Source organism: Grampus griseus (assembly GCF_964374135.1).
Source record: "Grampus griseus genome assembly, chromosome: 9".
Classification (NCBI taxonomy): Eukaryota; Metazoa; Chordata; class Mammalia; order Artiodactyla; family Delphinidae; genus Grampus; species Grampus griseus.
Window position 1 is genome coordinate 22576444 of NC_139003.1, and position 17138 is coordinate 22593581.

Consider the following 17138-nt stretch of genomic DNA (forward strand, 5'->3'; position numbering starts at 1 on the left):
GTCCGAGCGCAGGGAGAGGACTGGGGTTGGCGGCGTGAACACAGCCTGCAGGGGGTTAGTGCGCCACGGCTGGCCGGGAGGGAGTCCGGGGAAAAGTCTGGACCTGCCGAAGAGGCAAGAGATTTTTTCTTCCCTCTTTATTTCCTGGTGCACGAGAAGAGGGGATTAAGAACGCGGGCGTGAGCTGCGGCTAAAAGCGTGGACCCCAGAGACAGACATGAGACGCTAAGCTAAGGCTGCTGCTGCCGCCACCAAGAAGCCTGTGCGCGAACACAGGTCACTATCCACACACCCCCTTCCGGGGAGCCTGTGCAGCCCGCCACTGCCAGGGTCCCGGGATCCAGGGACAACTCCCCCGGGAGAACGCACTGCGCGCCTCAGGCTGGTGCAACGTCACGCTGGGCTCTGCCGCCGCAGGGTCGCCCTGCACTCCGTGACCCTCCCTACCCACCCCGGCCTGAGTGAGCCAGAGCCTCCAAATCAGCGGCTCCTTTAACCCGGTCCTGTCTGAGCAAAGAACAGACGCCCTCCGGCGACCTACACGCACAGGCGGGGCCAAATCCAAAGCTGAGCCCCTGGGACCTGTGAGAACAAAGAAGAGAAAAGGACATCTCTCCCAGCAGCCGCAGAAGCAGTGGATTAGAGCTCCACAATCAACTTGATGTACCCTGCATCTGTGGAATACATGAATAGACAACGAATCATCCCAAATTAAGGAGGTGGACTTTGAGAGCAAGATTTATTATTCTTTCCCCTTTTCCTTTTTTTGTGTGTATGTGTATGCTTCTGTGTGAGATTTTGTCTGTATAGCTTTGCTTCCACCATTTGTCCGAGGGTTCTATCCGTCCGTCTTTTTTTTTTCCCTTAATAATTACTTTTTATTTTAATAACCTTATTTTATTTTACTTTATCTTCGTTCTTTCTTTCCTTCTTTCCTTCCCTCCTTTAGACAACGAATCATCCCAAATTCAGGAGGTGGACTTTGAGAGCAAGATTTATGATTTTTTCCTCTTTTCCTCTTTTTCTGAGTGTGTATGTGTATGCTTCTGTGTGAGATTTTGTCTGTATATACAGGTTTGCTTCCACCATTTGTTCCAGGGTTCTATCCATCCGTTTTGTTTTTTTTCCCTCTTAATTTTTTTTTATTTTAATAACTTTATTATATTTTATCTTACTTTATTTTATTTTACTTTATCTTCTTTCTTTTTTTCCTTCCTTCCCTCCTTCCTTCCTTGCTCCCTCCCTTCCTCCTTTCTTTGTTTCTACTTCTACTAATTCTTTCTTTCTACTTTTTCTCCCTTTTCTTCTGAGCCGTGTGGACGAAAGGCTCTTGGTGCTGCAGCCAGGAGTTAGTGCTGTGCCTCTGAGGTGGGAGAGCCAACTTCAGGACACTGGTCCACAAGAGGCCTCCCAGCTGCACATAATATCAAATAGCAAAAATCTCCCAGAGATCTCCATCTCAACGCCAGCACCCAGCTTCACTCAATGACCAGCAAGCTACAGTGCTGGACATCCTATGCCAAACAACTAGCAAGACAGGAACACAACCCCACCCATTAGCAGAGAGGCTGCCCCAAATCATAATAAGTCTACAGACACCCCAAAACACACCACCAGACGTGGACCTGCCCACCAGAAAGACAAGATCCAGCCTCATCCACCAGAACACAGGCACTAGTCCCCTCCACCAGGAAGCCTACACAACCCACTGAACCAACCTTAGCCACTGGGGACAGACACCAAAAACAACAGGAACTACGAACCTTCAGCCTGCAAAAAGGAGACCCCAAACACAGTAAGATAAGCAAAATGAAAAGACAGAAAAACACACAGCAGATGAAGGAGCAAGATAAAAACCCATCAGACCTAACAAATGAAGAGGAAATAGGCAGTCTACCTGAAAAAGAATTCAGAATAATGATAGTAAAGATGATCCAAAATCTTGGAAATAGAATAGACAAAATGCAAGAAACATTTAACAAGGACCTAGAAGAACTAAAGATGAAACAAACAATGATGAACAACACAATAAAGGAAATTAAAAATACTCTAGATGGGATCAATAGCAAAATAACTGAGGCAGAAGAACGGATAAGTGACCTGGAATATAAAATAGTGGAAATAACTGCTGCAGAGCAGAATGAAGAAAAAAGAATGAAAAGAACTGAGGACAGTCTCAGAGACCTCTGGGACAACATTAAACGTACCAACATTCGAATTATAGGGGTTCCAGAAGAAGAAGAGAAAAAGAAAGGGACTGAGAAAATATTTGAAGAGATTATAGTTGAAAACTTCCCTAATATGGGAAAGGAAATAGTTAATCAAGTCCAGGAAGCACAGAGAGTCCCATACAGGATAAATCCAAGGAGAAATACGCCAAGACACATATTAATCAAACTGTCAAAAGTTAAACACAAAGAAAACGTATTAAAAGCAGCAAGGGGAAAACAACAAATAACACACAAGGGAATCCCCATAAGGTTAACAGCTGATCTTTCAGCAGAAACTCTGCAAGCCAGAAGGGAGTGGCAGGACATATGGAAAGTGATGAAGGAGAAAAATCTGCAACCAAGATTACTCTACCCAGCAAGGATCTCATTCAGATTTGATGGAGAAATTAAAACCTTTAGAGACAAGCAAAAGCTGAGAGAGTTCAGCACCACCAAACCAGCTCTACAACAACTGCTAAAGGAACTTCTCTAGGCAAGAAACACAAAAGAAGGAAAAGACCTACAATAACAAACCCAAAACAATTAAGAAAATGGGAATGGGAACACACATATCGATAATTACCTTAAATGTAAATGGACTAAATGCTCCCACCAAAAGACACAGATTGGCTGAATGGATACAAAAACAAGACCCATATATTTGCTGTCTACAAGAGACCCACTTCAGACCTAGAGACACATACAGACTGAAAGTAAGGGGATGGAAAAAGGTATTTCATGCAAATGGAAACCAAAAGAAAGCTGCAGTAGCAATTCTCAATCAGACAAAATAGACTTTAAAATAAAGACTATTAGAAGAGACAAAGAAGGACACTACATAATGATCAAGGGATCGATCCAAGAAGAAGATATAACAATTGTAAATATTTATGCACCCAACATAGGAGCACCTCAATACATAAGGCAAATACTAACAGCCATAAAAGAGGAAATCGACAGTAACACATTCATAGTAGGGGACTTTAACACCCCACTTTCACCAATGGACAGATCATCCAAAATGAAAATAAATAAGGAAACCCAAGCTTTAAATGATACATTAAACGAGATGGACTTAATTGATATTTATAGGACATTCCATCCAAAAACAACAGAATACACATTTTTCTCAAGTGCTCATGGAACATTCTCCAGGATAGATCATACCTTGGGTCACAAATCAAGCCTTGGTAAATTTAAGAAAACTGAAATTGTATCAAGTATCTTTTCCGACCACAACGCTATGAGACTAGATATCAATTACAGGAAAAGATCTGTAAAAAATACAAACACATGGAGGCTAAACAATACACTACTTAATAACGAAGTGATCACTGAAGAAATCAAAGAGGAAATCAAAAAATACCTAGAAAGAAATGACAATGGAGACACGACGACTCAAAATCTATGGGATGGAGCAAAAGCAGTTCTAAGAGGGAAGTTTATAGCAAAACAATCCTACCTTAAGAAACAGGAAACATCTCGAATAAACAACCTAACCTTGCACCTAAAGCAATTAGAGAAAGAAGAACCAAAAAACCCCCAAAGTTAGCAGAAGGAAAGAAATCATAAAGATCAGATCAGAAATAAATGAAAAAGAAATGAAGGAAACGATAGCAAAGATCAATAAAACTAAAAGCTGGTTCTTTGAGAAGATAAAATTGATAAACCATTAGCCAGACTCATCAAGAAAAAAAGGGAGAAGACTGAAATCAATAGAATTAGAAATGAAAAAGGAGAAGTAACAACTGACACTACAGAAATACAAAAGATCATGAGAGATTACTACAAGCAACTCTATGCCAATAAAATGGACAACCTGGAAGAAATGGACAAATTCTTAGAAAGGCACAACTTGACAAGACTGAATCAGGAAGAAATAGAGAAAATATGAACAGACCAATCACAAGCACTGAAATTGAAACTGTGATTAAAAATCTTCCAACAAACAAAAGCCCAGGACCAGATGGCTTCACAGGCGAATTCTATCAAACATTTAGAGAAGAGCTAACACCTATCCTTCTCAAACTCTTCTAGCAAGGGAGGAACACTCCCCAACTCATTCTACGAGGCCACCATCACCCTGATACCAAAACCAGACAAGGATGTCACAAAGAAAGAAAACTACAGGCCAATATCACTGATGAACATAGATGCAAAGATCCTCAACAAAATACTAGCAAACAGAATCCAACAGCACATTAAACGGATCATACACCATGATCAAGTGGGGTTTATTCCAGGAATGCAAGGATTCTTCAATATACGCAAATCAATCAACGTGATACACCATATTAACAAATTGAAGGAGAAAAACCATATGATCATCTCAATTGATGCAGAGAAAGCTTTTGACAAAATTCAACACCCATTTATGATAAAAACCCTCCAGAAAGTAGGCATAGAGGGAACTTTCCTCAACATAATAAAGGCCATATATGAAAAACCCACAGCCAACATTGTCCTCAATGGTGAAAAACTGAAAGCATTTCCACTAAGATCAGGAACAAGACAAGGCTGCCCACTCTCACCACTCTTATTCAACATAGTTTTGGAAGTTTTAGCCACAGCAATCAGAGAAGAAAAGGAAATAAAAGGAATCCAAATCAGAAAAGAAGAAGTAAAGCTGTCACTATTTGCAGATGACATGATACTATACATAGAGAATCCTAAAGATGCTACAAGAAAACTACTAGAGCTAATCAATGAATTTGTTAAAGTAGCAGGATACAAAATTAATGCACAGAAATCTCTGGCATTCCTATACACTAAGGATGAAAAATCTGAAAGTGAAATCAAGAAAACACTCCCATTTACCATTGCAACAAAAAGAATAAAATATCTAGGAATAAACCTACCTAAGGAGACGAAAGACCTGTATGCAGAAAATTATAAGACACTGATGAAAGAAATTAAAGATGATACAAATAGATGGAGAGATATACCATGTTCTTGGATTGGAAGAATCAACATTGTGAAAATGACTCTACTACCCAAAGCAATCTACAGATTCAATGCAATCCCTATCAAACTACCAATGGCATTTTTCACAGAACTAGAACAAAAAATTTCACAATTTGTATGGAAACACAAAAGACCCCGAATAGCCAAAGCAATCTTGAGAACGATAAGCGGAGCTGGAGAAATCAGGCTTCCTGACTTCAGAATATACTACAAAGCTACAGTAATCAAGACAGTATGGTACTGGCACAAAAACAGAAAGATAGATCAATGGAACAGGATAGAAAGCCCAGAGATAAACCCACGCACATATGGTCACCTTATTTTTGATAAAGAAGGCAGGAATGTACAGTGGAGAAAGGACAGCCTCTTCAATAACTGGTGCTGGGAAAACTGGACAGCTACATATAAAAGTATGAGATTAGATCACTCCCTAACACCATGCACAAAAATAAACTCAAAATGTATTAAAGACCTAAATGTAAGGCCAGAAACTATCAAACTCTTAGAGGAAAACATAGGCAGGACACTCTATGACATAAATCACAGCTAGGTCCTTTTTGACCCACCTCCTAGAGAAATGGAAATAAAAACAATAATAAATAAATGGGACCTAATGAAACTTAAAAGCTTTTGCACAGCAAAGGAAACCATAAACAAGACCAAAAGACAACCCTCAGAATGGGAGAAAATATTTGCAAATGAAGCAACTGACAAAGGATTAATCTCCCAAATTTATAAGCAGCTCATGCAGCTTAATAACAAAAAAACAAACAACCCAATCCCCAACTGGGCAGAAGACCTAAACAGACATTTCTCCCAAGAAGATACACAAACTGCCAACAAACACATGAAAGAATGCTCAACATCACTAATCATTAGAGAAATGCAAATCAAAACTACAATGAGATATCATCTCACACCAGTCAGAATGGCCATCATCAAAAAATCTAGAAACAATAAATGCTGGATAGGGTGTGGAGAAAAGGGAACCCTCTTACACTGTTGGTGGGAATGTAAATTGATACAGCCACTGTGGAGAACAGTATGGAGGTTCCTTAAAAAACTACAAATAGAACTACCATATGACCCAGCAATCCCACTACTAGGCATATACCCAGAGAAAACCATAATTCAAAAAGAATCATGTACCAAAATGTTCATTGCAGCTCTATTTACAATAGCCCGGAGATGGAAACAACCTAAGTGTCCATCATTGGATGAATGGATAAAGAAGATGTGGCACATATATACAATGGAATATTACTCAGCCATAAAAAGAAACGAAATTGAGCTATTTGTAATGAAGTGGATAGACCTAGAGTCTGTCATACAGAGTGAAGTAAGTCAGAAAGAGAGAGACAAATACTGTATGCTAACACATATATATGGAATTTAAGAAAAAAAAATGTCATGAACCTAGGGGTGAAACAGGAATAAAGACACAGACTTACTAGAGAATGGACTTGAGGATATGGGGAGGGGGAAGGGTAAACTGTGACAAAGCGAGAGAGAGGCAGGGACATATATACACTACCAAACGTAAGGTAGATAGCTAGTGGGAAGCAGCCGCATAGCACAGGGAGATCAGCTCGGTGCTTTGTGACCGCCTGGAGGGGTGGGATAGGGAGGGTGGGAGGGAGGGAGACGCAAGCGGAAAGAGATATGGGAACATATGGATATATATATATAACTGATTCATTTTGTTGTGAAGCTGAAACTAACATACCATTGTAAAGCAATTATACTCCAATAAAAATGTTAAAATGAAAAAAAAATACTGCAGCCAACTGCAAACTTCAATATCAGAAAAAATTAATAAAAGCACAGCCAACTTAAAAAAAAAAAGATAACCAACTTAAGGGGGGGGTGGGGGAGGGATGGATTGGGAGTTTGAGATTAGCAGATGCAAACTATTATATAGAGAATGGATAAACAACAAGGTCCTACTGTATAGCACAGGGAATTATACTCAATATCTTGTGATAAACTATAATGGAAAAGAATATGAAAAAGAATGTATGTATATATATTATAACTGAATCAATTTGTTACACAGTAGAAATTGACACAATATTGTAAGTCAACTATACTTCAGTAAAACAAATTTTAAAAAATAAAATTTTAAAATAAGAAGAAAAAAAAAAAAGCGAGAACATAAATGAAATAGAGTAATGCTAGTGCTTGGGTAGTCTCTTTAGTGTTGGGGTGAGATAGGGTCCAGAAAAAAGAAGTCTTCAGATACAAGATCTCTTGTCCGGTATGCCTTGGTAATTTGGAATTTAAACTTCTGCCATGAAGGTATCATTATCCTTAACTTGAAAACCACTGACCTACACTGCCCCAGCCATCTCACATTGGTTACTGTACTCTGTCAAGCTTCACACACAATGGTCCTCCATCCCCTCTAGTTCCATCGCAGAAGATGCTGAAACTCCTGCTTCAGGTCGGAACAGGTCAATATCCTCATTGTTCTTAGAAGAGTCATCTGCTAGAAGGATTTTTATTTAAGCCATATTTTGGAATCTGGGATGTATTTTTTTCCCCAGTAGTGTCTGTTACCAAATAGCACCTTGTTCTGCTGTCATCTTCCTGATAATAAACTCTTCCTGATAATAAATTTAGTCTACTGGCAGATACCATAAGCTTGTCATGACAAAAGTGACAAACAATGCCAATAGGACACAATCTGAAAGAATAATGAAAAAAGAACCCTTGAAATTCCAGACAGATGAACTAGTTGGTTAAATGAGCATATTTTGGTTCCAAGTCCCAGAGTAAATCCTATAGCACTCTGGGTAAAAATGCTAGAAGGCAGAAAGAGCATCAGAATTACCTGGATCATATCCAATATTAGATTCATCCTCTGGATTCCCAAGGGATAGATGACATGATATGTGCCTTCACCTAATATTACTAGGATAAGGCGCAACTCAACAGTCTGATTTGATATAGCACCAAGAAAGTGGTAAATCCAACTCTCAAGTCTGAGTTCACACATGTTGGCAGGTCACAAACTAGGGAATGGTCTGCTCTGGGGAACCACTGGCTTTTTGGATGTAGGTCATAATTTTCTCTTATCACAAATGCAGCCAACAACATGAAGTCAACAAAACTGATTCACACAACCCAAGCTACTGAAAAGAAGCAGCTTCCAGGAATCAACAGTAGTGGTGTGGTTGACCTTTATCTCATGGCTGAATAGATCTACTTGGCGGGAGCCCCAGAGAGTCCTTACACTTACCTATAAATTCATCTACCTGAAAAGGTGAGACTAGGGAGGAGCCAGAACTATAAAGCTTCTCCTCACCCGGACAGGTCAAGACCACTAGAAGGGATAACAAAGTCTCCCATCAAACCCACACAGGGAATTATTTTTAGTAGTTCCATAGTGAATAACAGGAATTGCACTTCAGAAGAATGTCACACAGTCAGATATCTTCTGTTCAAGGTAGATGAGGACTGAAATGAGGAATAGAAAAAGATAAGGAAATAGGGGTAGGATTCAAGCTCAAGAGGGAGGTTTTCCTTAATTCCAACTATGGTCCATTTCACCCTGAACATACATGGCCCTTTACCTTGCAGTGTTCTGGCTAAGATCAACTTCATCTCTATTTGGGTTAGTTCATGGAAGCCCCTAGCCCTACAGAAAAAGCAGGCTGTAGTTTTAATATGTGATTTTTTGTTTAAGAAAATGATTCTCAGAAGCCACATGGCTCTTTACATTTCCTGTTATTCTTCTCTGGGAGACAGAAGTGCTTTCTTCTCCCCACTTTTGAAGGAGGATGCAGCATTGTGTCTTTCTTCAAAGACTTTACCAACTAACATGTTATTTAGTTCTTAGGGATCTACCCTAAAAAAAGTGCCAGGCCTTCAGCCACTAAATGCCATTAAGGAACAGTCTGCCTAAATAAAAGTATGTCATTATCTATCCTCTTTCCAGGACTTTAAACTACAAATCTCCAAAAACCATAGAGTAGTTAATTTGTCCTACTTAACCTAATTATATGTATATTTTAGAAGTTTAATAAACAGTCACACAGAGTCTCACAGAACAGGACTGGTCTTCCTCTTTGACTCAGACTTTTGAGGCACTTCCCAGGCAGCTCAAGACTTCGTTACTGACTCCCAGAGCCTGCTGAAGTAGATCCAAAGAGCTGGGCTGGAGCCGTAAATTTTTGTCATCATATTTCTATGAACTTTATCCCTCTTGTTTATTCAGGATATCACCAATATCCAGGAAGTCAAAGAGCCGGGAAAGAAGGGCAGGGTGGTGGCAAGTTATTGGCTCAATCCGGAGGTCCTTGGTGAGGCCACATTTAACAGGAAGCAGAACCCAGAGCATCAATCAGAAAAGCGCCTTTATCACAGCCTGCTGGCTGACCTTGTGGTGAGATGGTGGTGCCCTTCTCGAGATAGTCAGAACATTCCTCGCTACCACAATGCACTCGCCCACAGGAGAGTCTCAGCTATAGTAAAGGACACTGATCTACCCCATGGGAGAAAATGGACAAAATGTACCCCACGGAAAATTTAAAAATCCCTCTCAGCAAGTACTGTCACAGCAAATAGTCACTTTTCAAATAAGTCATTCAGTTAGGTAGCCATTATTATGGCTTTTTTTCCCTCCCAGGAAACCCCAAGTCTCCTACTAGTGAAAGGAATCAGAGGCTCCTAGAATTTTCCTAGGTATCAATTGCCTACCAATATAAAAAAACTCAAATCAAAGTTCAACCTCATTCTGAAGGGTTTGTTGTCAGTCATGTCATGAAGGTTTAAGTGGAAACAGGGAAGAAATTCAATAAAATATTTATGCTCTCTTACCATTAGCATCTTGGACTCCAGTAAGTGCTCCGACAGCTGCTGCGGTTTCCCCAGACAGGACTATCTGTCCCCCCCCTTGCAAGGTGGCCTCAGCCAGGGTGGCGACAGCATGGGCGGCAGCTTCGCTGTGGGTATAGAAAGAGGAGGGGGGAATGTATGAGTTGAATAAAGGTATAGCACTGCAGCAAGACAAACCAAACTTTCAACCTTTCCTAGGATCTCTCCACTGACTCCATGTTTGTGAGCCTACCAGCACGTAAGGCTATTGACAGAATCAGAGCAATTTTTAAACGATAATAATAAATAGCTAGAGAAATCCCAAGTCTTTCACGTTTATACAGCTAATGTGAGATTTTCTTTAAACCTAGGAAATGGGTGTTTAAGGACAGAAGGCACGCATTCCCAGTCCCTTCTTTATCAAGATCAATTGAGTGCCTGTAAGCCATAGTGGAAGCTCTGATCCATATTCAAAAGCCATTTTGGTTGTCAATCACAATGTTTTCTTTTTCTCTTTTCTCTTTACGGTAACACAAGGCAGACCATCTGAAACTGCCTTTTTGTTTGTTTTTATTTCTTTTTTGTGGTACGCGGGCCTCTCACCGTTGTGGCCTCTCCCGTCGCGGCTCCGGACGTGCAGGCCCAGTGGCCATGGCTCACGGGCCTAGCCGCTCCGCGGCATGTGGGATCTTCCCGGACCGGGGCACGAACCCGTGTCCCCTGCATCGGCAGGCGGACTCTCAACCACTGCGCCACCAGGGAAGCCCTGAAACTGCCTTTTTATAGCTAAGGATGGATGATAATGTGAGGAGTCAGCAACCTGGACTTGCTATTCAATTAATATTAAATAATAATTCTACTCAATACTCTGCAATAACCTATATGGGAAAAGAATCTGAAAAAGAATAGGTATGTGTATATGTATTAATCACTTTGCTGTATACCTGAAACTAACACAACATTGTAAGTCAACTATACTCCAATATAAAATAAAAATTTTTTAAAAGATACATAAAAATATATCAAATAATAGCAATTTGGTTTACATCCATGATTCCAAATACAAAGTAATGGCTGACTAATATCTTGCAAAGTTCAGCCCTTCCTTTTGCTTCATGTACACGTAGGCAGAACTAAATTAACACTTAAAAGTTTAAATTATCACTATAAGCCCAAAATCCTTGACTCTACAAACATAATGAAATAATAAACCTCCCTTCACTGCAAACCAAACACTCTGCAGAACAGAAAGATATTAGCCATCTATTTATACTAAACACTATTCTAGCAGTTTGTATCCCATTTTTCTTTTCCTTATTGTCTGCTTTTACTATATGCATAAATACCCACTTTTATTGATTCGATGATGATACAAACTATAAAATGTATTACTGTTTCATGTGCCAGCAAAAAAAGAGAAGTTCCTGGGCATTCCCTGGTGGTCCAGTGGTTAGGACTCCATATTTTCACTGCCAGGGCCTGGGTTCGATCACTGGTCAGGGAACTAAGATCCCCAAGTCCCACAGCACAGACAAAAAAAAAGTTCCTGACAATTGTAATCGTAAGATTATAGTTTACCATCCAAATTTCAGAGATGTTAAAATGTGGAAGAAAAGAAAAAAAGAACCCACCAGATAAATTCATCACCTCTCCTGGGAAAGTACCAGGTACCACTCTGCACAGTTACTGAGGGAATATCAAAAGTGGGCATGGAGAAAAGGAGGTGGCGTCATTTAGTTTATCAGAGGTGGACAAAGTCCTGGGTTTGACATCGAATAAGCCAGTTGATTCAGCTTTGTTCTGAAGCTGCAGACTTTGCCACAACTATGGCAGTCATCTCGCAAAAACAAGCTGTAGGGGAGGATGGGGCGGGGGGCAGCTGTGGACCGTTTAGGGCAAACGTGTCACGACTGTGGGCAAAGCAATGTGTACCAAACTTAACAGCATCACTTTCATCTAAGAGAGTCAGCAAACAAGTAAAGCAACTGACATAATCATTCTTCTGGGGAAGACTTCTTGGTCACTATAAGGATGTTAGGAAGCAGTTTAAGAAGTCCAATGGACAGAAAAGTCTCAATAAATAGAGAATTCTCCCCTTCTTGCTAACTTGCCTTGCTTTTTAAATTGTTATGTGTGTGTTTAAAAAGTTATTTTTCTCTGATAATAAAATGCATGTAGAAACTTGTAAAATTCATTAAGTATAAAAGAAAATTTTTAAATATCATGCAGAGATAAGAGCTATTTTCCTTCTAATCTTTTTTTTTTTTTGCGGTATATGGGCCTCTCACTGTTGTGGCCTCTCCCGTTGCAGAGCACAGGCCCTGGACACGCAGGCCCAGCGGCCATGGCTCACAGGCCCAGCCGCTCCGCGGCATGTGGGATCTACCCGGACCGGGGCACGAACCCGTGTCCCCTGCATCGGCAGGCGGACTCTAAACCACTGCGCCACCAGGGAAGCCCCCTCCTTCTAATCTTAAACACAACTTTAAACAGATAATCAGGATCATACTGTACACACAGTTTTATAGCCTGCTTTTCTTACCTAACTTGGCATTTCCCCATATAAATATTCTTTGACATTTATTCAAAATAATAAGTTAAATGTAAAACTGCTGATTCCCCCCACCCCCTTTTCTAGTTGTTCAGCTGTGGTAACTTTTAATTTCCAGGCTTCCTTTAACTTAGTTCAAGATCATGATTACATATTTCAAATTTATTTACTTCCTTTATAAAAAATTTGGGGACGGAATTGAGGTTGAGCAAAAAGCTGAACAGAATCATAGAGTTTCCACGTAGCCCCTTTAAAAGCTAAGATCAATCTCTGTGCTAAAACGTACTTCCGATGTGATACCCACAGCCAGTCATTCCATAGTATCTGTAACATGAATTCAGAGCCAAAGTGGACCCTGGATCTGGAATTAGTACTAAGGCTATTCTTTACCTTTTACAAGGTAGATTTTAATTTTAGGATGCTTTATAATTATTTGAGATAGTAAAACGAATGATTATTTAGTGCCTAGACCCTTAACTTTTAATATTTTTCTGAGAAACTTGTGTCAAATAATATTACCAGCCAATTCTGCAGCGTTCAGCTATCACGGATTAACGATAAAAATATTTAACACTCTGACCTGAGACTTCATGGAAAGCCAAAAAGGATATTCTTTGGAAAATGCTTCAGCTGTGTGGTATTTTGAAAAAGAAAGCTGGTATATGAGAACTGTTTATATGGAAATAGGAGCTGTGTTTACAGGTTACCTCAGCAACTGCTCATTTCCCCACTGTTTTTATCACAATCTACAATAATCTTATTTCTATGACCATCAAAGGTGACGTCCTGCCACTCTTGGACACATGCTTGCAGGGTGAAATTTCACAGGCTATGAGGGGGAGAGCAGCCACCCAAGCCCTGACCCAGAAGAGTCCCTGTATCCAGTCATACCCATTTTATAATGTCTGAAGCTCTAAATATTTGAAGTCAGTTTTCTTTAGTGCCTTTCTAAAATATGTTATGCTGGAAGAAAAGCTGTGAAGCAGCAACAACTAAAGCAATCTGGGATGCCAGCGATGAGGGGTCCAACAGGGATGACAGGTCCACAGGTCGGTGAGGATAGTTACTGCGTGCCCTGGTCAGGGGCCGGGGCAAAGCAGCAACGGATGGATCTTTTACATGGTGCAAAAGACAATGGTGACACCTGTGGTCAGCAGACTATCACTCCCAAGTCTATTCTAACCATTAGACTTCATGGGAAGTGATCAAACTGTACTGCGAGAAAAAGGTTACCTTCACTTAAAAGGTGAGTAGGGATCAAAATGTCTCTAAGCTACCACTTAGCAATTTTTCGACAAAAGTCATTTCCAAACCAGTTACAAATGAGAAGTTTCTAACAAGCCCCCCCCCACCTTTTCTTCTGTCAACGTTTTATCTGCAAGTGTCCCACCTTCACCTATAGGAAAAAGAGGCACTTGCATAGTCCCTGTCCTCTTATTTCCAGAGAGGATTTCTGATCTAGGTTGTCCATCCCATGTTACTGGACAAATAAATACAAGTTCATATATTAAAGCCATGTTTTATTTTAGTAAGATCTCTAATTTTAAGTCAATATTTTCATTTTAAAAAATGGTAAGAGTTGGGCTTCCCTGGTGGCGCAGTGGTTAAGAGTCCGCCTGCCGATGCAGGGGACACGGGTTCGTGCCCCGGTCCGGGAGGATCCCACATGCAGCGGAGCGGCTGGGCCCGTGAGCCATGGCCGCTGAGCCTGCGTGCCTGGAGCCTGTGCTCCGCAACAGGAGAGGCCACAACAGTGAGAGGCCTGCGTACCGCAAAAAAAAAAAAAAAAAAAAAAAAGGTAAGAGTAAGTTTTTCTTTAAAAATATGATTCACTTCTTTTCTTTAAGCAAAGTCTCTTCACAGCAAAAGAACAGCAACTCTAACTTTCTTGAGCATTTGTTTCCCCATAGCACTGAGTCACAGCACTACACACAGTAGACACTCAGTAAAAACTGTCTTCCTGTCAACAACATCACATAAATTTCTACCAGAGCAAATGTAGATTCAGTCTACCAATATTTATCATGTATCTGTCTCTATGTGCAAGGACTGTACTGGCTTTGCAGGACTTGTGTAAGAGGGAATGTAAGTCTAGGACAACTTAACCAACGACCTGAAACTTCAAATTAATCACTGTATTGCAACAAGCAAATGATGATTTCATTTCCTGTCTGGTTGTTCAGGGTGAACAGGTCTGAGGTGTGACGCTCTGCTTTTCATTTGTTCACTTTGATTCTCTCTCCATCTCCTTCCTAAAAGTGTTAATTTATTCTGTATTTTGAAAATAATTAAAATTAACTAGCTTCTAGATTTTTAAATGACAATTTCTCCATACCCCTTTTGGGTATGGAGGGTGGGCTACAGGTTGTCTGAGCCCAGGGCCCTCATTCTAACTTGCTATACAAAATTCTTTTAACAGCATGGTTGAAAAAAAGGTCTGTCCTGCACCTGTCCTGATCCCCTTTCCCCTCTACAGTTGAGAGAACCCCTCTGCCTTCTTGTTCTCCAGCTGCCATTCCATGTAGCCTGCCTCTCTCTCTTTGCTCTGCACCCACATCTGCTGTTTACAGTGCAGCAGAGGTGCAGGTGATTGTTAGAGAACCATGCTTGTTCCATCTGCACCTGAAAAAGAGAGGCTGGAAGGGAGCAGCTCTAGGAAATCGTTTTGTTACCACAGGAACAAAGTACCACGCAGTGTACTTTTCACTAAGACGACTTCCAGCAATGAATTCTTTGGAGAGGCTGGGAATGGGTCTCATCCCATAGAGAAGCAAACACAAAGGGCTTGTGTCTTAAGTCCAATCCTCCTGACGTTAGACAGTGGGTTACTGCTCCTGGAATTAGAAGCCCATGATGTTCCCCTAGTAGCCTGCTATAGTCTAGTCTTCACTGCCAGGCTTGGTTTCTTCACCCTCAGCAGAGGCTGCAACACACCATCCCCCAACACTCATGGGGTGTTGAACTATCTGATTGCAAACAGATTTCAACATCTCTTTACTCCTACATGCCGCAGTGAACCATATTCTCCTTCCTTTGGAGTAAACACTGTAGCCACCTCAGCTGCATCTGAGTGTGTTAACAAGCCCTCAGGGGAAACCATTACCCTCCTTGCCTTTAGAAATAAGCCCTGGTCCTTACACTAAAGGAAGCCAGAATGTGCTTCATGTTTTCCACTGTGTACAGGGTTCCCAGGACACTCCCACTTCACTGGAATAGCAAAGGTGCTGGCTCGATGAAATGAAGTTTTTCTGGTCTTTGATGGTGGCCTTTTAGACCCCATGCTACAGTGAGGGGTTACCGGACCAAAAGGAAGGAGGGTTTCACTCTGGCCATAGCTTTCAGGAAGTTTATCTGTGTGTCCTCTCTCAAAGGTACAAGTAGGATTGAGTCAAAGTGTAAGGAATCAAATAAGACTTTCATGTTACTGAAAAGTGATATGGTTCAATGGGCTAAGAAAAAAGTTTCTATCCCAGGTCACTCAGGGACTCACTGGTAACTCTGGAAGGAGAAGCGTTTGTGTATGTTTCAGTTTTTTATACCTGACCAACCACCAAGTCCTTACCATACTTCCTTCAAAATCAGTCACTTTATCTCCACTCTTACTACTAGTTTCCACGCCTTTGACAAGTCATACCTGGACTGCCTCTTCTTAACTGGCCTTCTACTTTTAATCTCTTCTCGCTGTAAACAATTCTAAGTAGACAAATTTTAAAATATAAGTTAAATGATAATAAGTATAATTCTTGAAATGCTAATTACAGGCCAGACACTTTGACGAGAGTTTTATATACATCATTTCATTGAATCTTTATGATTCTACATGATGAAAATTATCCTTATTATAATGATGATGAGACTAATGCTCAGGGGTTAAATTTCTCCAGATCAAATGGCAACTAAATGGCAGAGGAAGGATTCAAACCTGAATCTATACAAGCTCAGAACCCTCTTCTCAGCCACTATACTATACAGCTTGATGGAAATCTTCTGTACATAAGCCTATCAAGGCTTTCTAGTGTCTACCACAGCCAACCTAAACTTCAGCTGATTTTCATATTTTGGAGGAAGTGATCCCCTTACTCTGAATTCCTACTATGTTCATAGTCTACACCATACATTTGGACAGTAAATTACACTCTGAGTAATATGTTTGCTAAGTGTTTTACTTAAATCAATCTCCCCATTCACAGTATGATTTCTTTCAAGGCAGACCTTATATCTTAGAGCATTCTTTATTTACAGCCTTACCCAGTAGAGTGCTGGCATGTCGCAAGAGTTCAAAGACTATTTGAGGCTAACAGCTGCTGCACATAATGTTAACAGCAACCTTACCATATGCTGGGCACTGAACTAAGGATTTCACATGCATTGACTTTTCCCATTCTCACAGCACCCCTACAAAGTAGGCACTGTTTTTACCCCCCCCCCATTTTACATAGAGGAAAGCCTTGGCATTGAGCTCAAGTAAATCACCCAAGGTCAAACAGCTAGTAAGTGACAGAGCTGGGATTCAAACCCAAGTAGCCTGGCTTCAAAGCACACACTCTTAACCATTAGTTAAAAGGTCTGGGTCCATTGAAAATAAAATTGTGTAA

At 40.6% G+C, this 17138-nt stretch overlaps 1 protein-coding gene across 4 annotated transcripts in view; it reads right to left on the reverse strand.

The window, feature by feature from the left end:
• The window catches only part of NRF1 (nuclear respiratory factor 1), a 135980-nt gene that overhangs the window by 24783 nt on the left and 94059 nt on the right, over nt 1-17138 (reverse strand). For 3 of the 4 annotated variants that reach the window (XM_082662085.1, XM_082662083.1, XM_082662084.1), the window contains exon 10: nt 9996-10120. In XM_082662085.1, coding sequence (XP_082518211.1) covers nt 9996-10120 — 125 coding nt within the window. Of the gene's footprint in view, nt 1-9995; nt 10121-16177; nt 16237-17138 lie in introns of all 4 variants that reach the window. The other variant, XM_082662086.1, reaches the window with a different exon arrangement.